The sequence below is a fragment of the Enhydra lutris genome, unplaced genomic scaffold, assembly GCF_002288905.1.
Source record: "Enhydra lutris kenyoni isolate GAN:26980312 unplaced genomic scaffold, ASM228890v2 scaffoldscaffold21, whole genome shotgun sequence".
Taxonomy (NCBI): domain Eukaryota; kingdom Metazoa; phylum Chordata; class Mammalia; order Carnivora; family Mustelidae; genus Enhydra; species Enhydra lutris.
The window spans coordinates 58,434,318-58,459,947 of NW_019154105.1; the positions used below are offsets into that span (position 1 = coordinate 58,434,318).

Here is a 25,630-nt window from a genome sequence, read left to right on the forward strand (position 1 = left end):
CCAGAGCGGAAGAATGGTGCAGGAGAGAGAGAGAGTGTGTGTGTGTGTGTGAATGAGTGTGTGAATCTACCTACATGGTGTAGTGAGAGGGAGAAGGAAAGCATTATATTCTTAGAAGACATAGAGAAATATTAGCAACATGATTTCTATACAACAGTGTTAACAACAGCCTGTTTGGTATGCACTTTTAACTGGGTCAGTCATAAAACTAATAAACTAGAGTTATAAATTATATACCAAAGACAACCAGTTATAGATTTAGAGAGCGGAAAAATCATATTGCATTGTCACCTATTTATTAAAGATATTTCTTAGGCAAACTATAAATAGTAGATTTTAAAAGGTATATAAATTACTTTAAACAGTTAAAATCTGGGCAGTTTAAAAGGAAGATATTTATTAAATAACCGTATTAGTATGAAAATGTGCTTTTAAAGGTTAAGAGATTTAGGATTCAAAACTTACAAGTGCGCAAATCAAAATGTAACTTTTCTGTGAGTTTTCAGACAGTGCATAAAAAATCTAAGCTAATTATAGTGTTGATCAGTAAAACCCAATTAAAAACAGTTATACCATAGCAAACAGAAATGAATTACCTCGTCTTCGCCCATAACTCCTTGCTGCATGTAAACAAAGGACAAATTGTAAAATGTCAGAACTAAAAACAAGCCCACCCATACAAATATTTGTGATCTGAAAAGCTAAGTGGGCATCTCGTAATCGGTGTGACTTTAAGAGCTAGGACAATGTCACTGTATAATATCTGTATGGTGTTTTATGATTTACAAAGCATATATATATATGTGTATATATATATATATATATATATATATATATATACATAACAGTATAAAAATAACTGTACAAAAAATAAACAGGAAATAAATCATTTATTTTCATGCTCAAATTCATGAATATTTCTTTCATTTGATCAGGACAGTAATATGTAACACCTTTAGTTAAATGGCATCCCAAATAATGAATGGAAACAACCAGAATTAAATCCTTATTTTCCTAATTATAAAGAATGATATAGCAGATACAGTCCAACAAATAGCTATTCAAACCCAATTCACATTATACCAAACCTGTGTGAAAAAAGTATTGGAAGACAGAGAAGAATGAGAAGCTATAACAATGTTAAACTGATACTGTGAAGCCTACAGAGCTTAGATAGAATGTAAAGAAATCAATCCATGTTCAAACTTGCTTAGTTGAAGAAATGACTAATGATACACTATAGCTAACAATGCTCTCAATCCTTTTGGTACATTTTATAATCGCTAAGTGTTTATATCTCTATCCCTGAGGTAAGAGGGATTCAGCCACAAATTATTATTATTATCATCATCACAGAATAGCACATTTGTTAAACACTGTAAAAATATAAAGCAGAAAGGCATTTCAATCTACATTATTAGCAATTTACATAATTCCTTAGAGAAAAAATACTGCAATTTATTCTCCATAAGAAACTACCAGTTTGATAAAATCCACAACATATTTTTAAATAACTCCTTCCCCCCAAAATCTGAGTATACAATGACTATTTTTACCCTGGAATCGGGATTATCAAAGCAGTAAACCAAAATAAAAAATGACTATTAAAATTAAGGTCTTAGCCCAAGTTTCATGAATTTTTTAGGCTTGGGAAACTTTCTTTCTGAATAAATCTCAAATCAAAATATATATTGAAAGTCATGAGAAATATAGTTTCCTCCAAAGTATAAAGTAAAGATCAAGAGAAAACATTTCACATTAAATACATTCTATTATAGAACTTATACAAAATATAAGCCTTTAACACAAAGAAGTATGTCCACAGGTGAGAATATAGCATTAATTCCCCTATAGTAATAGTGGGAAAAACAAACTTGTCAATCCTTAGTCATTTACACTTCAAGAAATAAGTCAAATACAAGGCTTACATCCGTCTTTTGTTTAAAAAAAAAAAAAACTTCATTTGCATCTCTCTCTCTCTCTCTTGTTTTTATTTAGCTAGAATTACTGTATATATAACCTTTTTGGGAGCTCCAATTAATTCACAGCCTAGAAGGTGGACTGACCTATACATTAGTTTATATGTAAGCTTACCAGTGTGTTTGTGTGTAAATACAGCTTATTTATGTATCATACAAGTAATATATTACTTGTTTATATTATTTATAGCTTATCTAACCTATATATTAGTTTAGGGTAAGGGTAGGGGTAGAAGTAACATTTTTGCTGTGGAAGTCTTCTAAGACTTAAAAAAGCCTTAAAAATATCAGGGTCTCAAAGAGATGTGAGACTGACTGTGGAAAATCTAATAGGAATTTTAAAAGAGGTAACAAGACCAGACCACGGAAGAATCAATTCACTCTCAAGTCTTGACAGTTGCATTAGGTGTGGAAATGGTCAATAGGCCCCAAACAGTCACAGCACCAGTCTGAGGAATCGGGCTTTCTACTTATCTCTAGGCATGATGTAAATGATATTAATCCAGTAAAAATTTGCTTAATGGGATTTCATTCATGGGTATAAAAGGTGGATCATTTATAAAGCAAATAAAACTATTCCCATCAAGTTTAAAGTCAAATTATGAATTGTAATGAAGTCATAATGTGGCAAATAATTCTTGACATATTGAAAAAATTAAATACCTCATAACCAGTTTATACTCTTAACTGTTATATTCTTTGCTGAGGCTTTTCAATACTAAAATAGTAAAAAATGTACAAATGTTCATAACATCTTAGGTTTCATCTCATTCCTATGCTTGAAACACATTATTTAGAAAACTTCTCCGACTATCTCATACCTGAGGAATTTTAGAATCCTGTAAAGAGCTATTCTACTTATTTTTTGGACAACTCTCAAATTCCAAATCTCTACATTACCAAAAATAGACTGACTGAAGATGAAGCTAAACCATGCGAAACATTTCTCATCCCCTGTCATGGAAATAACCAATCTGCTACCATTACCCTAAACAATGGCATGTATACTCACTTTCCTGCCAGTGTTCTTATGGAAATTTCTGGAGTATGTTCCTCTGTAACTCTGATTCAGCATTAAGAAAGGCCCCCAGTAAGAAAAGAAAATCATTAACTTATGTTTTAATTAAAGAAGACTTTTTTTTTTTTTAAGATTTTATTTATTTATTTGACAGAGAGAGAGAGAGAGATCACAAGTAGGCAGAGAGGCATGTAGAGAGAGAAGGGGAAGCAGGCTTCCCACTGAGCAGAAAGCGCAATGCGGGACTCTATCCCAGGACCCTGAGATCATGACCGGAGCTAAAGGTAGAGGCTTAACCCTCTGAGCCACCCAGGCACCCCAAAGAAGACTTCTTTAAACAATATGCCCCTCCAAACTCAATTTAGAATACGACTAAGAAAAAAAAAATGAGCAATTTTTTTGTGTAAAAACTGTATTTAGAATATTAAATTTCAGGTACCTAAGTTTTATAAAGCATTTTATAAAAGTACAAGTCATTCAAAAGGAATTGGCTATTAAAGAAACATATGTAAATATATATGTGTGTGTATATACATATATATGCATGTTAGATTATATGTATTTTTCTTCATGGAGATAATAAGAAGGCTATGAAAAAAGATCTTTTCCATACAAGTGACTTTATAATTAATTTGGTCCTGGGTTATCAATAATCTTATTTAGGTTCTAACCCATAAAAAAGAAATAGGAGGATTCTGACATCCTTTTTGGCATCTTTGTGTCCTTATATATTGCCTCTTAGCTACAGCTGTGGTACATGAATTACTGCAGATGGAGGAAGAGATGGGTAAACATACTAAATTAGCTGGAAATATTTAGGTTAAAGTTCTCTTGGTGTGAAACTGAAGAAATTCTTATTTCTTGCCCTATGAGGCCAAAACCAGGGAGAGAAATACACCCCAAATCATAGTCCTTTTCAAGATCCAAAATAAATCTGTTATCTAGTCCACTTACTTCTATCAGCATAAAAAAGAACTGATTACGTACTCAAGTTTCCTATTATGTTTATGACTTAATACAGTACATTTAGAATATCTGCCCTCAGAAACACAATTTCATTTCTGAGTAAATTTTCTTAGTTAAAAGATAAACAAAACTTCTTTCCTCCCAAAAAGCAAGCAAGCTCTTGATTACAAACATGGCTGTATGTGGTTAATCACAGCAAATTTAAATTTCAAACTAACTTGCATCACCCCATACTTCTGCTGTTCTTCTTTTGAAAAACTGTATGTTCTAATAAACATATAAGCTATTTTTCCTTGGGAAAGGGGTGAGAGGAAACACAACATGATGCAAATAGAAAGAAATACTCGAATGAAACATCATTTTTAATTGTTCCTCACCACTATGAAAAACAGGGTGGTTTTTTTATTTTGTTCTTTCTTATTGATAATAAAATACATGAGATTTATACACTTACAAATATAAACACTCAGGCTATCATTCTAACTTCAGATAGTATTTAACTTTTGTCTTTTAGACAGTCTACTAATTCCTATACAATGTGACTTCCCTAAAATGCTTCTGGGTGTTAAATTTGGACTCTTCTACAATATTATTCAAGAGTGGTGGTCTCCACCAGTCAATTCAACTTGATTTCTAGTTAAACTGAGGAACATGATGTGTTCAGGAGCCTACCTGCAGTTATATTTCTATAGCATTTTTTACTGTTAATTTTTTTTTTCTATACAACTTCATGAGACATACAGATGTGGGATTATACCTCTTTTTCTCTAAGTTAACAGAGGCTCAAAAGTTTTACCTGGTCTGACCTACTTCATCACCTTTACCCCATTACCTGTTTATTTCTTAAAGAAATATTTCAAAGTTTAACTGTAATGTCAATTGACCAGGAAGATAGAATCATGAAGCTTTACATTTGCCTTATCTGCATAACAACTATACTATTTATGTATTATTCTTTATTAAATGGACTGAAGCCTAGCATCTAGTAATAGCTTAGTAACGTCACAGATTTCTGCCAGTTCTGTGTTTTCTAAGGAATGATCTTAAATTGCAATAGTCATGCATTTATTTTAAATATGTATTTGTGTGCCACTAAAGTCATCTTGGGTACCACAAGGGACATGTGCACCGTACTTTAGGAAACACTGCCCAAGAGAGTCATTTTGCTTTTGACACAAATTTTGTTCCTATTATAGCTCCTTCCAAGTGGTTCTGGTTTGGCTTCCTGGAATAACATAAAACAAACCTTCTTTGGTCACTATATATAACTTCCTTCATTTGAAAATATTGGCTACATCTTTTAATTTTATATTCTCCAGCACTTTCATCTATTCAGGGGACATGAATGTATTCTTTCAAAGTCATTTTGTCACCTTTCATCATTACGCACTGCCACAGCTGTTCTAAACACTTTACATGAATGAATTTCTTCACATCTAAAAACAATCCCCCTGATGCAGGAAGCATTTTTATCTACTTCTGAGTTACCCAACATATAGTACATCTTTAGTTTTTGATGGTGTTTAATGATTCATTAGTTGTATATAATACCCAGTGCTCATCAGATCACGGGGCCAACTACTGTTAACTATTACTAAACCACCATAAAAAAAATACTGATCTATAATTTATTACCAAATATTGATTTTCAAGGTCAATAATATTTGCTATGCTTGTTGGTTAAGTAATACAACTTAATCATTTGCTAATAGTGAGTTTCAACCTGTGAACATATTAAAAAATAATAATTTAAAAAGTCTATGTAATGCGATGCTATAATATCTGTCATCAATAATATTTAATAATAACTTAGTACAGGGTGAGGGCTTGGTATCGATATCACTTAATTCCCATATTTCCTAGGGAGATAATATGCTATGAATATAGTTAAATTATAAGAATTAAAAGCAGCTCAAGCAAAATTTCCCCTTACTATTTATTGTCATTTGCCTATTTCTCTCTTCAATAACTTAGATGTCTATCAAAAAATTACTTAAATCCGTAATATTCAAATACCTCCTTACCCTATAAATATACCCAATGTCCTCATTCCTGCTTCCCCCTTAACAATGATCCCAAATGAGCAAAATACTTTTTTTTTCTCTTGGATCAAACTGTCCTTACTGACCTAAACATATTTTGATGTCCTAGTTTCATTATCTTTTCTCTCCCCTAGTCCCTTGCCAGAAAAAGTTCAGAATATCCAGGACAGCTTACTGTATCGAGTATGTAATGTGGCCCCAGAGTGGCAGGCTATGAAGAGCACTAACATAATGAAAAAAGCAGATTTGTCCACAGGATTCAACTCCTGCCTAAAATAAAATATTCTTGTGTTTACTATGTGATGAAAGACTTCTAACCTAACATCTAGGCTGTTTAAGAAGGCTTTTCTCAAGTGATAGAATCAATTAATTTAATAATATTTAGTGTAACCATGGGGAACCTCAGTTAGGTGTCTGACTCTTGGTTTTAGCTCAAGTCATGATCTCAGGGCCCTGGGATGAGCCCTAGATGGTGCTCCTGCTCAGCAGGGGGTCTGCTTGTCCCTCTCCGTCTGCCCTCCCCGTACAGCTCATGCTTTCTCTCAGAGGTAAATAAATAAAATCTTTAAAATAATAATAATAATAATAATAATAATAATAATAATAATACTGTTATTATTATTATTTAGTGTAGCTGAAAGTGTAAGTTGTAAAAATAGTTCAGCTTCTAAGTTCTTTGCTCACATACAACTGATGTCTTCTATTGTGATTACAATACACTTCTGAATCGCCCTAGTGTACTATGCATAAAGAAATCTCAGAACATCTGTGAATGATCTAACAAACTGTCTCATACAATAGCACCTTCCTTCACATGGATCTTAACAGAGTATGAGAAATATACATATTCTATTTTTTCCACTGAATTGCCTCTTTTAAAAGTTACAATAGAAATGTGAATGATCTTTATCACATAGACTGTCCCAAAAGAAAATTATTTAAGGAAGTCAGGATAAACATATAGTTTATTGTTACCTAAACCCATCTTTACTTTATGAATCATGTCATGAAGATAAAAATTACAACCCATTTTCAGTTTGCAAATTCAATTTCAACACTATAAAACTTTTCATAACAGATTTAGAGAGCAGCTACTGAAATGGCATTTTTTTTTTTTTAAATTCCACGGTAGAAAGAAGTTGACTGAAGAAGTACTGGAATGCAATTTCTAGTTAAATCTTTCTGGTCAAAGTCTATGTAAGCACTATAATTCGCTGAATTCATGCATGTGGACTGCTGGACTGTTGAAAGGTCTAGCCCAGACATGGCCTCAGCCTAGAAAGCACAGTCAGGCCCCAGGGTGAGAACCTTGACAATTCAACCTCTAACCATCCTTTAAGATCCTAACATATAAACCAGTGCTTAGACTAAGCTGGCATGTGGTGGGCAATGCAATATGTAACAATCCAATTTTAAATGAACCAATCAATCACATCCACCAGACACATTGCTTCTTCAGCTTTTCTCTCATTCCAAAATCCTATCTCCCTTGACAATCTCCCAGGTAGCCTGGACTTTATTCCCACTTTCCTGTCACTATAGTCTTTACTTAGTATTAGTTCACACAGTCGAGCTTTACACTGGCCTTTTTTTTTTAGACTTTGTTCCCTAACTTCACTGCCATCTGTTCTAAACAAAGCTTTAGTTAGAATAGAAGAGCCAAGCCATTCTAATTATATAATTATGTATTTTAAAGTACTATCTCTACTCTTCCTTCTTCCTACTTCCCTCTCTTTATCCACCCTCTTATTTAAAAATACCTTTGTGAAGGATATTTTCATCTTCCATGTCTACTCCCACAGTCATGGATGTGCTAAGTACTGTGACTCTGAATACAGTGTTTGTCCAACAGAAAGAAAACAAAATTTAATGAAACTTTATTTATCCTGTTTCTGACTCTGGTGAAGTTCATAGTGTAAACTTTCTAGTTAGAATAAATTAAGTCAGTGTGAGCACCATATTTGCAAAGAATCCCTAGTATATTCACTCCTTGGTTAACATAAGCACCAGTACTATACTAAGTAACAAGTTCTATGTAGTTTGCAAACATCATCTCATTTAATTCTCATAATAAACCCTAAGATTGTTATTCCCATTTCATAGAAGGCAAAGTAAGGGTCACAGAAGTTACTGAACAAGGTCTCACCATAAACTAGAAAGCCAGTATTCAGACTCAGGACTCTCTCTAAAGTCTGTGATCAATGAATTAAATCACGCTGTCACAAATACACTACAATGACTGCTCTGATAGCCAGAAAACATTCAAACTCATAATTCTGCTTTCTGCACAGAAACTGTAGCAGTTATAATTTATTTTTATACTTATAAAATAATTAACTTCTGTGTATGGGGAAGGTATAGAGAACCATGTACTCAATCATATTTGTTTATAAGAGTCAAATTGGAAAAATAAAATGTTTTTATAAAACTTACCATTTAACATCAACAGATTATCAGTTCCTGGATGTGGATAGCTCAATCGACCTTTAAAAAGACAAGAAAGGAAAGTTTGAAGATTATGGAGCTATTTGAAAAAGCAAAAAAAGGCAAGAGGGATAGGGAGGAAATTACTGACCACGGTATATTTCTTAAATGAAAAAAAAAAAAGGAATTTCTTAACTCAAAACATATTAACCCAAATCATCTTTGAAATATGAAAGCAAAACACAAAACACCTAACCTTAGTTCCATCATAAGAGCACAATGTGACTTAGGAGCAATGCCTAGAGAATAAAATCTATTTTTTTTCTGAGATGTAAAAACAATGTAGGTATCCAAACTTAAAAAAGGATGTAAACATTTTTTAATATTTTCAAAATTGTTTAAAATTCTCTCCACAGCTTTCTTTGCCCAAAAATAAAATCTGAAGAAAAGGAATTTATATTCCTAACCAAAAGAAAACCAAAATATTAAAATAAAAAAATGAGCACCAAAACTCATCACAACTTGTCACTAATTCAGTATGATTTTATATATAGTTGTATTTAAATAAGGATGTTTGCGGGCACCTGGGTGGCTCAGTTGATTAAGCAACTGCCTTCGGCTCAGGTCATGATCCCAGGATTTCGGGATCGAGTCCCACATCAGGCTCCCAGCTCCACGGGGAGTCTGCTTCTCCCTCTGATCTTCCCCCGTCTCATGCTCTCTCTCACTGTCCCTCTCTCAAATAAATAAATAAAAATCTTAAAAAAAATAAATAAGGATGTTTGATGAAAACGCCTTCAACATACTATTATAAATAAGGATGTTTGATGAAAACGCCAACAACACACTAATATTCAACATACTAAATAAGGATGTTTGATGAAAACGCCTTCAACAACTATTAAATTGCAAATTTAACCTGCTCAAAGTTTATAACTGATCTAAAAAAAATTTTTTTTAAAGATTTTATTTATTTATTTGACAGACAGAGATCACAAGTAGGCAGAGAGGCAGGCAGAGAGAGAGGAAGGGAAGCAGGTTCCCTGCTGAACAGAGAGCCCGATGCGGGGCTCGATCCCAGGATCCTGGGATCATGACCTGAGCCGAAGGCAGAGGCTTAACCCACTGAGCCACCCAGGCACCCCTGATCTAAAAAATTTTAAAAAAAGGAAAATATTAAAGCTTAAGAGCACAGTAGCCTAGTCTTTCCTTTGAGCCATTCTTCATTCAAGAGTTTTGCACTTAATACATGCAGAAACGATAGCAGTATTGCAGACTGCTGTGGAAAGTAGAAAAGGCAAGTCTGAACATACTATGGGCTTATTCAGCATTTCTACATCATAGTGCTTGTTTGACTGTATGCCAACATCGAGGATCATTATTTTTAGCCCATTAAAATAGAAGACTTTCCTCTAATGCCTGAATCTCTGATGGACTTTTAGAAAGGTCCATTAAAATCTATTGAGAAAACAACTAAAATTAAATGTCTGTGCGATGGCACATCTGCAGCTTTCAGCACAGCTCTTTAAAGACTCTGACAGTCTGGGATGAGATGCTGCCAGAATAGTGACCGATAAATATCCGAATGAATCTGACATGATTAATAAGGAGTAGAGATTCACTGCATCTACCTCAACCACCTCAGCAAGCACTCTAAACTGTAAGGCCCTGTATTACACCCAAACATTCCATAAAAAATACAGACTGTCTGTTGGGGTTTTGTTTAAATTAGGAAGCTAAAAAATTCAGTCATCTACCAATGAAGGAGATAATCCAATTCTGACATTAAAATAGACACACACACACACACACACACCCACACACCCACCCACACACACACACACACACACACACACTTCATCTGGGCTCTAAACTGTGGCAGATTCAGACTTGACGTGGTGAAACAAAACAAATGTTACTGTTCTTTAAAAGACAACTGACCACCTCTTATTTACTCCTGAATTTCATGCAGCATAACCTCAGTTAAATTAATAAAGTCGTCATACTCTAAAAACATGCAAGTAAGTTTATTGTTGTAATACTTTAGTATGCAGTGAGAAAGAGGCAGCATGTACAAAAGATACAAGATACAGAGAGGGAGAAAGCAGACTTTTTCTAAACTGGACTTCAACAGCACAGAACATTACTTTGTCTCAACTATCACAGCTTATTTTGGAAATATGCCTATTTCTAAACATCTTGCTGCAGATGACCAAATTTAGAGAGCAATTTAAGGCCATGAAAATGTACTGTTATTTTTGACTTGAGATTGAAAATTAAGAACCCTATGAAAGTGGTAGCCTGTATTGCTATATCCACACTAACAAGTTCATTAAGTCTTGTATACCTACAATGTGTAGGATGCTGAGGACACAACTATGTGTCTGCTTATGATGTGGTACGAAAGACAGGAACAACTTCAACAGAATCTGCCAAGTGTTAAAAGAATCATGTACAGTACGCTATATAAAAAACAAAGGCGCATTTAACCAATTAGGGACTCAGGCAAGACCTTCTAGAGAAGTAAACTGAGCAAAGCCTTAAGCCTGGCTCCGTTTCAAAAGACACTCAACTTTCAACTGCCATGTATTTATCCTCCAACAGGTTGAGTGTTTGCTTTACCTATCCCAAGATACAAGTAAGAAGGCATTTTCATTGCTTATAGCCTTTTGACTTCCTAGCTCTGAATGGACTTAAAAAGGCATACCTTATATATAAAATTCACAAGGTAGATACCTTTTTGCAGGATGTATATTTGTATATATGTTCCAAAATATAGTTCTCCAAATAAGAAAATCTCTCAATATAACTAATCAAATACTCCAAAACGAAATAAGCAAACTCAGATTCACTTTTCAATTATCCAATCCCTTATCCTCTACCATAGCAAAATATCAGTACATCTTAAGACAAGTAACTTTTACAGTTCATTTTACCTGGGATAGTACTAAAAATTACTATCACTAAGAACATGATAATTTATAGAAATAACTAAAATTTGAGAGCTTACTCTGTGCTAAGAGCTTTTCTAACTTCTTTACAACCAATTATTTAACCCTTACGGCAATCATGTGAATTAGGTATTATTATCTTCTACGACATTAAAAGGTTACAAAATTCGCTCAAGGTTACATGGTTGGCACACAGCACTGGTAAGACATGACCCCTGGGCAGAGTGGCTCCATGCTCTTAATCACGATCTTGTAATGACTTCCCAGTTGATAAAATAATACAGAGAAAGGTATGTATGGTTGGTCATAGGGCAAATTGTTATTCTAAGTCCATTAAAAGTATTCAGAGAGTGACTATGTAGTGTATGATAACTTATCCTTTAACACAGAAAAAAAAAATCACATTGCTATAAAACCAGTTTCTCCCTATTATCTAAAAACCCTGTGGAACAGAGACTGCCAGTTGTACACTAACTGCTGTACATGTCAATAATAGGAACCCCAAATTCTACCGAGGCTCAGGGATGCCCAGAGTTAAAAAAACTACATTTTCCAGACTCCCTTGTAGTTAAAGCATGCCCATGAGAGTAAGACTTAGCCAATGGGATGTAAAACAAAACTGGTGTATGCTGTTTCTAGGAAGTATCCCTAAAAGGGAAGATCTTCCCTTTCCTTTCCTTTTTTTTCTGTCTGCTGGGATGCAGATGTGATGGCTAACCTGAATCAGCAATACTACATTATGAAGCTACAGCTGGGTGGTAAGGACAGCAGAACACAAAGACAGGTGCCTAGATGCATGAACATCACACCACTTTTATGGGTGTTACGTTTTTCTAAGAGAAAGAGACTATCTTGTTTAAACTACTTATGTGCTTTCTGTTGTCCCAGAAGAACCTACCCTTACAAATAAAGCTCTCTAGTCTAAATTTATGCAAACTGAATTTTAGGTAACCAAGTTATTATTTATTATTGTGAAAATATGATATAATAATTTCATGATGGTTTTAATGTATCTATTAATAAATGGATATCTCCTACTCTTAGCACTTCTTTCACATTGATACTATGAAACTTAAAAATAGATACTTTTGGAAAATATGCATTTATTCTTAGGTGTCAGTGAATAACTACAGGACCTATGCTATCTTAAAATTTGTCTTATTAGTTTACTATGGTTTTAATTATCTGTATAATACATAAATAAGAGGCAATTCATGTTGGCCATTTAAAATGTATATTCAAGCAACAAAAAAATACAGAAATATGACAACTGCATCCAATTTATCACTTATATAGATGAATTACCATTACTAAAACATAAAGCAAAGGATTATTTAAAGACACGCAATAACTCAAGCCAGCATTAAAGACTATTTCATATATATTTAAGTTCCTTCTCCAAATTACCTACCTACTCTCAATTAAAAAACTTAGAAAATAGAGATGATAAAATAATACACCACTTCTCTTAGGATTTAAACATACTTTCACAACTGGAGAAATGTGAATCAGAAAGGATAAAATGAAGCAATCACTTCTTAACATCTCTTAATGTTTATGTAGGCTCAAGTTGAAAGCCCAGTAACAAGCGAGCTCTAGTACCCTATTTGCTAAAGCATCATATTTCCCTTTCCAGATACCATATACTCTTGGTTTGTTCTCACTAGCTACTCCTGAAATCCTCTTTGCTATGTCTTCCTCCTCAACTTTTAAACACCGAGGGCCAGTATTCACTAATGGGACTTCTCTTTCTACACCGTCTCCCTCGGTGATGTTATCTACTACCAAAGCTTCACACATCATTATCTAAGCAGATGACTCCCACATTTATATCTCCAACTGCAACCTTTCACCCCATACTTTTCCAGACTAGCATAGAGCACTATCTTCCTTCCATATGGATGCTCATCCCCAAACCCTGGGTTACCTCTACACTTCATTCTATGTAATCTGTGTACAAATCCGTCAACAAATCCTGACTGCTTTATTATAAACACAGACCTGGATTTTATTGCTCTTCATCAGCTCCTTCATGGTTTCCCAAGCCCACATCATTCTTATCTCTTCACAGAGTACTAGAATAACCTGACAGTCTAGTCTCCATTCAGCAGACCCCATGATACCTTTAAAATCTAAATGAGTTCATGTACTTCTATTGCTCAAAATGCTCCCATGCTGGCCCCTCATCCTCTACTATTCTAACCACACTGGCCTCTCAGCTATTACTCAAACTTGCCAGGCATATTCCCATTCCAGGATCTATTTCCTCTTCTATTTAAAATGCATTTGCCCAGATATGATCAAAGCTGTACCTCTCCCTTTATTCAGGTGTTTTAAAAGATGTTGTCAGAGAACATTTTAAAATAGCAGCTTCTTTCGCTATCCCTTGACACTTTATTTTTTTTCTTCGTAGCACTGGTTCTTTTTGTCTCCATCCTTCATTAAAACTGAAGATCCATAAGGAGAGGACTTCATCTTTTTTATTCTCTACTGTATCTCTAGCATCTAAAACAGAGTCTAGTACATAACAGGCCCTTAAGTATTTGTTAAATGGTTGAATGAAATATCTCATTGTATTATGTAAACTATGAGCTCAATCAAAAGCTTAGTACTAAGTATGTGTTTGTAGGTAGAGCGTGGAAGGATGTTCTCTCAGTAAATGGAAAAATTATACAATTAAGTTTTTATTAGTTTATTTTTCTAAACTCCTTAAGAATGAGGAGAGGGAGAAAGATAAGTCTTGCTTTTTGCTCTGTCAAGATAAACTTCTCCCTTCTCCACAAATATTTTTCTTTAAAGAATACATCTAAAACATGACCTCCAAAGTTCCAATATTCACAGTTAATAATGCCAACTCATTCCTCATCAGTGATGATAAAATTACTAAAGAACAATGTCACGCATTCTGCCAACTCCCTTTAACAACAAAAAAATTAAATCACATATTAGAATCATAAAGATATTAGGGTAGAATTAATATTAAACCAAATAATGAGAGGCAGTATGGTACAAAGTTTAAAGCACAAACTCAAGAGTCCAACCATTTAGTAGCACTGAAACTTGGACAATTACTGTTAGTAAGCCACCAGAGTCATCCAACTGTAAAATAAGAGTAAATATCTACATCTTAGCTGTGAGAATGACATATATTAATACCTACATGTAGAATCCTCAGGCCAGTGTTTGGCATGTATCAAGTATTCAATATGCGATATGCATCATGTTTTACATTATGTGTATACATGTGGGTGTTTATTATACACATGAACAAGCTATACAAATGAAAAGATCAAATATTTCCTTCTTACATGCTTTAAATATAAAGCACTATTTCCACTAGCTTGGTCATCTCTTCTAGTATTTCTTCATTTTCTACATTTTACCTGTATTTCCAAATCTAGTTAGAAAGAAAATGGTTCACAGAAGTCTGGTAAAATCCACTTAGAATGTGGTCATTACCAACCTTGAATAACTCCAATCTCTGTTCAGATCCAAGGGGCAGGACAGTCATTCCTGACCTCATTCTCAAATCTCAATGCATGCCTCATAAAAGCCTAAGAATAAGATCATACAAATGCAGAAAAGACCCTTAGATCCAAAGTACCAGATCCCAAGAGAGCAAAAGAATCATTCCTTAATAAAAGCCACCAATCTAAGCGAGTTTTCAGGAAAATTAATCTAGTTAACTCTTAAAGCAGGGTCCCAACATAATTTTTTTTTACTGAATTATTTACAACTTTTAAAACTTTCATCGAATCAATACTAGAAAACATACTAAAAAACACTAAGGGATACAAAGTATCAAAAACTTGTTTCAAGTAACGTATAACCGCAAAAGAATGACAACAACAAAAGCCTAAACTTAAGTCATTAATCATGTGCTAAGATAATGTATCACCATAAAGTTATTATAATAAAACAATTAAGGTATATGTAATTAATATTAAAATCAAGTTGAACTAACTAATGGTTGCAAAACTTTAAATTGTGACACTTTCATAAATGAGAATAATATTAAGAATAACAAATGGGCAATCAAGCATTGCCAGTGGCAGTATAAAGTGGCATAAAACTTAAAAATAAGTTGGCAATATATGTCTCTACAGCCTCAAAAACAAACATGTTAAGTATATTTTTGGAAATAAAAACAGAAAAAGCTCACTGATTTTTATTTAAAAATTTGAAATACCTAAATTTCCAATTGTAGGGGAATGGTTACACAAACTATTTTAAATGCATATAAATATTTTTTTAAAAAGTCCTAAATACTGATGAAGAGTAAGAATTACTATAGAAAAATGTTTAATCATTCAACCAATAATTTATTTAGCCCTTTCTATTTTTTTGGCACTATAATTAATGCTGATTCAAGATACAGCAAAAACAGAGGTGTTCATGGCTCCCATGACACAGTATCATGTGAGAGATACGTACATTGAAAAAAAGCTACTGAATCAAGAATGAGCAAGGTATTCCATTTAAAAAGGAGTATGATTAACAATCTTTTACAGAGTAATCCACTAATGACTATAGAGTGTTAGGGAGGCTTCACTAAAGAGATAGGTAGACTAGGGATTATAGAGATTTCCAAAAGAACATGGTCGTCTGAATGCATGTGTGCATCTTTGTTTCTTTCTGAAGCCCCTAAAATGACATACAGAAGTTTTAAAGAGGCATAACTTCATCAGGACAAAAAAAAATGAGGCAGGATCACAGAAGAATTGTTAATAAATTTTTGGAAACTGTGAACATGAATGGTTGAGTGGTCACCTGCCTTTGTAGACCAGAAATCACTGACAACACTGAAACCTAAACTGGTGTGAATATGGGAAAACTACCCAGAAACAAGCTGTTTACTGTAATAGATAGCTGGAAAGGTTCAGAAATAAGAAGCTCAAGTTCTCACTGACAGTAGATGTGCAGTAGAGAATCAGAGAGACATAAAGATCCCCTCTTCGGCTTTTCTAAGGCAGCTAGAAATCAGGTCTCTAACTCCCAGGCAGAAGAATGGAAGACATATATCCAGTGTTCATTTCCTGAACCCAAAGAAATGACCTAAATACAGACTTGGTGACAGTACTACCTTGTTGGCTTATAGCAATGCTTACTAGTTTATAAACCCCAGGTACATACATAGAGTTTCCAATCACCATTTTTGTGCCTTATCTTTAAAAATGAACAGACAGGAAAGGATCATAAGATATTTGATGAACACCTCCAGCAGGAGTAGAAGAACAAAACCAAACAAAAAGAAAAGAGGAACTCAGAAGTATAAACAATACAAGGAAATGGAAAAATAATCTTCAGAAACTACAATAAAGTGTTCAAGGACAAGCATACCAGAGAAAAGTTCTGTGAAAAGTTCTGTGAATTTTTTTTAAAGAGGGTCTTAGAAGTTCTTCAGAGAAAAGTTTTCAAATGCAAAACAACAAAAGGCCTGAACAATAATAAATGAGGAAATGTCTTCAAAAGCAAAACAAAAGATAAAATAATGCGAAACAGAAAAGCCGAGGAGTATAGGAAATTTACAGGAACAGCAATTCCTGAAAGAGAAATACTAAAAATAGAAGGGAAGAAACTATCAAAAATACCAAAAATGTCCAAGTACTGAAAGAAACGAACCTCCAAATTAAAAAGATCCAAAGACTGGGGCGCCTGGGTGGCTCAGTGGGTTAAGCTTCTGTCTTTGGCTCAGGTCATGATCTCAGGGTTCTGGGATCCAGTCCCGCATCAGCGCTCTGCTAGGCAGGGAGCCTGCTTCCCCTCCACCCCCACTTGCCTCTCTGCCTACTTGTGAGTTCCCTGTCAAATAAATAAATATTTAAAAAGAAAATAAAAAGACCCAATGAGGGGTGCCTGGTGGCTCAGTGAGTTAAGCATCTGCCTTCGCTCAAGTCATGATGCTAGGGTCCTGGGATGGAGCCCCAGGTCCATGGGCTTCCCTCTGCCCCTCCCAGCCTTGTGTGCCTGCTCTTACTCTCAAATAAATAAATAAAAAAAAAATCTTAAAAAAAAAAAAAAAAAAGACCCAATGGATGTGCAGTGAAGGAAATAAAAAAATGGAAGGAAGGAAGAAAGAAACGAAGGCAGGCAGTCTACCTCCCCTGCACACTGAAAGATCCATATATCATTATTCTGAAATTTCAGAACCACAGACATGAAAATATCTTAAAAGCTTCCAGAAAGAAAGACAAAAAATTTAAAAACACAAAATAAGGCAATCAATCATACAAATGAACAGATTTAAGAATGGTAATACAATTACAGTAACCATGTAAGATAAAAGACAATGAGGTCACATTTTCAATATTCTCGCTCAATTACCAATATGTAGCTCCACCTCAGCCTATCATCTTACATAGTACAATAAACATATTTTTATAGATATGAGATATAAAATGTATGTCCCACCTGAAGGAATACTGTAAGAAAGGCCCAATAAAACAAAAGTATAGAGCATTAAAAAAAGGCTATAGAGATCATGACAGGGATTCCAGAGGAAAAAGGAACTCCTAGTGTTATGGAAGTCTCACAGTGACAGTTATGAAAGACTGCAAGAAGGATGCCTTCAATTGCAGGAAAATTAAGAAAATAAAATCAATCTAAGATTATTTGAGGTTTTCAGATATATTGAAAGAAGCTTCAGGGTTCTACTGATAAATTTTGGGATGAATTAGTGACAAGTACTTTGATAACAAAGCAATAAAACCAAAAGAGACAATTATTAATTCCAGGAGAAAGATGTAAGGGGGAAAAAGTTACATTATGATCAAAACATATGAGGTTCATCTATGAATATTTGCATTGTCATCCCAATACACCTCCTAATTTAAACCAAAATGGTCCATAATCATTTTGAGAGGACGGAGCAGGGTAAGTGTTGGGGGATGGGTAAGCCAAAGTACAGAGTCAACAAATAATACCTAAATTGTAAGAGATTTATAAACCTAAGCATATTATTTACAAATAATTATAGGAAGCATACATTAAAAAAAAAAGTTGAAAGTAGCCACCTCTAAGGAATGGGAATCTGTAGCAAATAGAGAAAAGACGACAACTTCTATTTTTCGTTATATAAGCCTTATGGCACTACTTGACTTTTTAATCTAGGTACCTATATTTTTTAAACCAATTTTTTAAAAAATTAACCAGGTTTGAGGACTGATAAAGATTTGATTTATTGGGCGCCTGGGTGGCTCAGTGGGTTAAGCCGCTGCCTTCGGCTCAGGTCATGATCCCAGGGTCCTGGGATCGAGTCCCGCATCGGGCTTGCTGCTCAGCAGGAAGCCTGCTTCCCTTCCTCTCTCTCTGCCTGCCTCTCTGCCTACTTGTGATCTCTCTCTGTCAAATAAATAAATAAAATCTTTAAAAAAAAAAAAAAAAAAAAGATTTGATTTATTGCAAGTAGTTTAAGTTTATATGTAGAAAAAGAAAAGAGTAGAAAAATTATATACCAAATTATCAAACATGGTTATTTTAGTTTGTGGAAATAACTGATGATTGAAAAAAATTTTTTTTCCGGTTTTCCCAGATTTTCTTTAACGAACATGTGTTACTTTTTTGTAATAAGAAAATGAACATTTAAAAAAGATAAAGTCCTATACTCTGGATGGAAAACCTTTGTTAGAGTCTCAGATGCCCTTCAAATACTATAAGCAATTAAAATCCATAAGCCTAATTATCTCAAGTACTCACTTTTATCATGACAAATTCTATATAAAATATATTTCTTGTTTTGTTTCCAATTTAAAAGTAAAGTTATAAGCCCATAATAAAGTCCCAATGAAGATTTGTGGTAAAAACATGCTTTTAGTAAATGCATATATGATCTGAATAAATACCTGTAATTTTTAGAAAAATGCATTGTGGTTTCCCATGGGTTTTAGTTTAAAAAAAAAACAAAACAAACAAAACTGCAGCTTGTTGTAACTCAAATTGTTTAAATAGTCAAAACTGCCTGGAAGAAATAACAACTCAACTATGTTTTCAAATTTAATAATACTGTTGCTAATTACATAAAAATAATATTGTTGCTAATTACCTACTGTTGCAACTACCGGAGAAGAAATATAAATAAAACTTAAAACTCTTTTCAGGATGCCATACTTCAAGTAAGTTTTCCAAAACAAGAACTTTTACAAACACATTTTCACAATTTCCTTCTCAATCTGCAGGCATTCTCACTGACTACAAAGATAAAATCTCGAAAATTGTACTTTCCATAAGATGAATTAAATCCTGAGTAGCTGGAGGATAAAATATTAAGATTATCAGACAGATGACAATAGTGATCATCTTAAAGTCAAAATAACTTAACAAAATGTACACAGTTTCTATATAAATGACTTCAAAGTTGTTAATGACTTTTTTCTTATTTATCAAAGATCTGTGGTCTACAGGAAAAATAAAAAGCACAGGGGAAAGAATATGTAAATTTGACTCCTTTTTAGAATAAAAGGAAAGATTTTCTTTAAAGACTGAAAGCACATACAGTAATCCCTCATCTTTTTTTGAAGATATTCTATTATACATGATTTTCATTTATACTTTCTAGCACTTATGAAAATTCTGACTACAGGAAACACAAGTGGGCTGACAAAAAACAAAATTAGTTCTGAGAGATGCATTCCCCTCTCTGCCAGAGAATCAGTGAGGTCAGTGTATGAGGAACTTAAGAGAATAGACATAACTGCTCGGGCATATATACTACTGGTATGAGTTTTATTTTGTACTTTGTTGTATTTTAATAAATATCATTAAAGCTTTTACAACTTTTCATAGATATCTTTGATCTTGTTCCCCTATTCCAGAGTTTCTCCAAGTGTGCTATTTATACAACCTGGAGTGCACAGTCTCTTGGAGTAGGGTCCTGAAACCTGCCGAATAAATACGCTCTTAGAGTTTCAGAATCTCTGCCCAGCTTGAAAGTTAAGTTCTAAAATGTAAATTCTCACACCACAGACTTTTAGAAATATATACAAGTTACTCTGTGACTTTGTACTTCAAATTTACATTAAGGCCAGCTGAAGAAAATCAGAGGGAAATGAACAATAGAAGAAAAGAGGCAAGAATTTATCTGATACTATGGCAACCACTTATTGCCTAACACAGAAATAATTCCTTATTTTCTTAGAAGTTATCTTCCTTAAAATAGCAGAGATTCTACTTCAGGAGTCTTGGAAAACAAAAGTTTAGCAGTCAAGTAATAAAAAATGATGCTAAACACACAAAAATACATAGAAAACAAAAAGTTTTAAAGGCATCCACTTTAAAACATGTATTGGCATAAGATCATATTCAATCCATTTACCTGAATTCCTTTAGATTGTTCAGGGAACACTGGTAAAGTCATTGTGATTTGCTAAAACAGATCTTTCTAAGAACTGTTACCATCACGATATTTCTACAGTTTTCAATTTTTTTTTTTTAGTTGAAATTAAATTTTTTTGTTTACTCTTATACTTTTGGGGGGTATGCAATTTTTGGTAAAAATGCTTACACAGTAAGACCTTTTTGCAAATTGCTGAGGGCATGGAAGGGAAGAGAGTTTAACAATAATCACTGTCTTGTTCTTTTGCTTAAAGCACAATGAATTGACCCACACATACATAAAAAGATCACAGATCATTCAACATAGGTATTCAAATACAAAACTGCAATATCACAAAGCATGATTTACTTTAACCATTAAAAGAATACATATTTGTTCTTCCTTTGAAAGGAAAAATATTTGCCAAGAATGAAGACAGTCATCAGAAAACAGGATGTTAATGGCAAGAAACCACTGCAAAATAAATAAAACTGATCAGTATGATTAATACTAAGGAAAGCACAGACTGGTGTGTTAGTGTTCCTGATCTGAAGCAAAAGACGGCACGTGTTCCTTAAGGCTGGCTGAGCAGTTACATCCCATCAGCACTGGGCAGCCCTCAAGCTATGCCAGGACTTGTCTGCTTTCAGTTCCTCCAAAGTGACAAGCTCTTCCATGATCCCTGGCCCCCTGTCTAGTTGACACTTTCCCCCAATATTTTTTCATCTTTGTGCTGGCTGTTCAAGCTTCAGGTCCTAGCTTACTTTACTCCACAGATAAATTAAGTACTCCCCTCCCCTTACATATTACCTCCCCAAGCACCTTATCATCTCACTCCACAGCACTTCTAACACTCTGTGGTTAGAGGTATGGATTTTATATATATAGATATTATATAAGTATATTACATGTATATATGTATATTATACATATTATGAGGTCCCTCTTTCCCTAGCAGGCTATAAATCCCACGAGAACAGAGACTATGTATGTTTTACACAATTACAGCCAAGGTCTTGGACCCTGCCTGGTATAAAAGTGGACACACTTAGTGGAAGAAGTGCATCCAGAACTCCCATCTTTGTCTGCTGTCTCTTCACACCTGTAGGGCCACAAAGACCCTTCCTACCTGCTATGTTAAACCACAAAACCTTAACATCAAACAATGGAGGTTCCCTACTGACCTGTAAAAATCACTTGAGGGTGGGAAAATGGAAACAAGCTGTAGACAAGTATTTGGGGCTGCAGTGGGGATGGGAGGACCCTTTGTTAGTTCTATCAGTCAATTCTCAGGCCACTAACTTGCCAGACTTCCTTGGGATTCCAGAGAGCTGCTTCATTGTTTTCCTTTCCGCTGACACTAAATCTTACCTTGATTAGTTTTCTCCAATGTAAATTTATAGTTTCTGCCTTTCATCTCTGTGGAAGCCAGCCTCCATGTTGGCCTCCATGACTGATACTTGCCTCCCAGTATTCACATCTCTGGAGTAGCAGAACCCTCCCCAGTTGAGCAGGGATGGCCTATGTAGCTATTAGGATGTCATGGAAATCATGCTATGAGACTTCTGAAACTAGGTCATAGAAGACATTGGGACATTCACTTTGAGTTTTATCTTTGCTCTGGGGGATCCAGCAAATATACTGTGAGGACACTCTAGAAGTCCCATGAAAGGGTCCACATGGTGAGAACTGAGTTCTCCTGCCAATGGCCTGGGTTAATTTGCCAGCCACATGAGTGAGCCACCCTGGAAAAGGAACCCCCAGCCCTATTCAAGGCTCCACATGACTGCTACCTCATAAGATCCTCAGCCAGAACCAAGCAATTAATTTAACTCCCAAATTCTAACCTACAGAAATTATGTGAGATAATAAATGTTTATTGTTGTTTTAAGCTGCTAAACTTAGGGGTAACTTGTTATACAAATTATACATAACACATAACAATATAATCTCTCATCACTTAAGTTCCTGTGGAAAATATTCTATGTGAAAATTTTCTAGAAACTTTTATCATTAATAGAAAGGGAAAGAAGAAATTAATTAAAAAAATTTACCCTACAACTCCCTTTTCCCTTTCCCTTAGGTCCCATAAGGAAGACAAAGCAAATGGCAGACTTTCTGAAAATATTTAAAAAGGATGAAATAAGATTCATTCCTTTTTTTCTTTCTGGAAAAAAAAAAAAAAGAAAGAAAAGACTTTTCTTGCATTAAACAGAAGACAGAATTTTCTGAAAAGAATGAAAGATGAGACAGAAGAGGGGACAGAGGCTAAAGTGCTGTCCTGAAGATGAGGAATGGAGAAAAGCAGAAAGTTCAGAGACTGGCTGCTTCTGTGTTTGTCACAACCTTGCTTTAAGCAGAGTTTACTGAGGTCCCTCTCAAAGAAAATGGGCTATGATCAGAATATGAGGAGGAAGATATACGATATGATATCCTAGAAGGCAGTGAAGTCTGTACTAATAAGAAAAGAAAAATATGTAGCAGCACTTGGGTATCAGGATCACTTTAAGTTTATGATGGCAGTATGCAGAAGTCTTATTTCTATTTCTATGTAGAGAAGATGCCTCAATTTAAAAATTTTTTTCCTCTTTTAATTCCCTCCAATAATAAATGTGGAACATAAGATACTCCAATTAGAAACAGAGATTTGGGGGCACCTCAGTGGCTCAGTGAGTTAAAGCCTCTGACTTCAGGTAGGGTCATGGTGCCAGGGTCCTGGGATTGAGCCCCTGCTTGGACTCTCTGCTTAGGAGGGAGCCTGCTTCCCTTTCTCTCTCTCTGGCCTGGGATCTGCCTACTTGTGATCTCTGTCTGTCAAATAAATAAATAAAATTAAAAAAAAAAAAAGAAAAAGAAAAAAAAGAAACCGAGATTTGTTACCATAATTCCAAAAGGTGGTACTGACCACATTTTCTCCCTTCCCATGGCCAAAGATAATTTTCCTAACAAAAGAGTTCTGAATACATTTGAGATTTTTTTTTTAAATTATTAAATTCCTTTTTAGCCTTAGGCTGCTTCCATTTTCTTTTCAAAGTCTTCTTTCTAGGTTTCTCTCCAGTTTTATTATAACACAGACTTTAAAAAAAAAAGAAAACCTGAGATAATTCTCCAGCAGAGAATGTTTTCTCTTAACATCTTCAAAAGACCTTTTTAAAGATGACTAGGAGAAACAACAATGAGAAATGTTTCATTATTCACTGGTAACAGTTAATGATGACTTTATCTTGTAGAAGAATTTCTAAGAGTTTTCTTTCTAGATAGGCCAAAGAAATAAATAGATAAACTTCTTCGTAATCCGAAACTGCTGGATTCTATTATTAAACAGAGGATCTAAGACAAATGCCACTAGAACTGTCAGAGCAACAGTGAAAAAGACCCCAATATACAGATACTAAAAAAATTGGATTGGGTTTTGATTAGAAGCCCCCCAGACCCCCCCAAAAACCCAAAGTATAATAGTCTTTATTAGTTTGGGAGAATTACCATTGCCATACACTGTTAACAATCACTAACCTCTTGAGCTTTTCAAGCTCCTTAAAAATAAAGGAATTACAAAAGACAGGAAATGGCTTTATAAACAAAATCCAGAAACACAACAAAATGTTTAGATATCTGATCGGTATTACCAACACAGCCTCAAGACACCACCTTGCTTTGAGGCGCCTGGGTGGCTCAGTGGGTAAAGCCTCTGTCTTCGGCTTGGGTCAAGATCCCAGGATTTGGGATTGAGACCCGCATCGTGCTCTGTGCTTAGCAGGGAGCCTGCTTCCCCCCCCCCCTCTGCCTACCTCTCTACTTGTAATCTCTGTCAAATAAATAAAATCTTAAAAAAAAGAAAGAAGAAGAAGAAGATACCACCTTGCTGCCAACACTTAAGTTCTATAGTTTCAGGCTAAATCTTTCAAGGGAATTCTTACTTGGCTTTATAGAACTAAAAATGTGGAAAAAATTACCAAGTAGCCTACAGTTTTGATTCACTGAGAGATGCTGAGCCAGAACCAACCAGTTAAGCCGCTCCTGAGTTCCTGACCCACAGAACTGTGTGAGGTAATAAATGTTTGTTGTTATTTTAAGCTGCTAAATTTTGGGATAATTTATTATGCAGCAATCTCTTATCATCCAAGTAAGTGCACAGTTTGCCAGATTTTCACCATGAATATACAAGGCAACGGGATATATTGTACAAAGAAATATAAAATAATTAGTAACATGTAATATACAAATGAAAACAAGTATGTTAATGAAATATTGTCAGATACAGTTAATAATAAGACTAATACTGTAAGATCAGTGGAGCTGATTCTTTTTCTTAATCTGCCTCAAGTTTTATGAAACCCTCAGAGAAGCTACTGCAAAACATCCCCCTTTAAAACCCTATGATGGTAGAAGAAAAATGGGGAAAAGAAGTTAACTCAGAGCAATTATAGGTTGGAACCACTGCAAATTGTAAATTCAAGTACTATAAGGATTTTTTAAAAATTTCTATATTTGATAGAGTTCTAGAAAAGTGACTATACTATACACTTAGATCCTCCCAACAAACTGCAAAATATCTCTAAATAGTGGCTTTTTCTTAGACAAGTCAAGAGACATGGGCTTACATTTCTCTCTGCATAAATCAGCATAAATCTAAATAAGCTACAAAGAAAAAGTAGGACATTTCACAAAGGTTTTTATTAACAGACATAACAGAATCTTATAGATGACATAGGTGCTACATAGTGCTAATTTTCATATAAACAAAGGTGAGATAAACACAATTCAGTGCATGATATAAGAAATAAAAAAAGTCACCTACCCTTAAGAGGATCATGTTCTGCTCTCATAATATCAATAAGGGAATTCTCCAAAGAGTGCATGTTCAAACTGTCATACATTCTACTTCGATCCTAGAAGAGAAAAAAAAAAGACTCAATATGATGTATACAGCTTTTTAAAAA

General features: G+C 34.4%; 1 protein-coding gene across 1 annotated transcript in view; it reads right to left on the reverse strand.

The window, feature by feature from the left end:
• Positions 1–25,630, reverse strand: part of LOC111149045 (cytoplasmic polyadenylation element binding protein 2) — a 70,692-nt gene that overhangs the window by 31,391 nt on the left and 13,671 nt on the right. Inside the window, 3 exon segments of the mRNA XM_022505938.1 lie at positions 597–620; positions 8,439–8,489; positions 25,489–25,579. Of these exon segments, the coding sequence (XP_022361646.1) occupies positions 597–620; positions 8,439–8,489; positions 25,489–25,579 (166 nt within the window).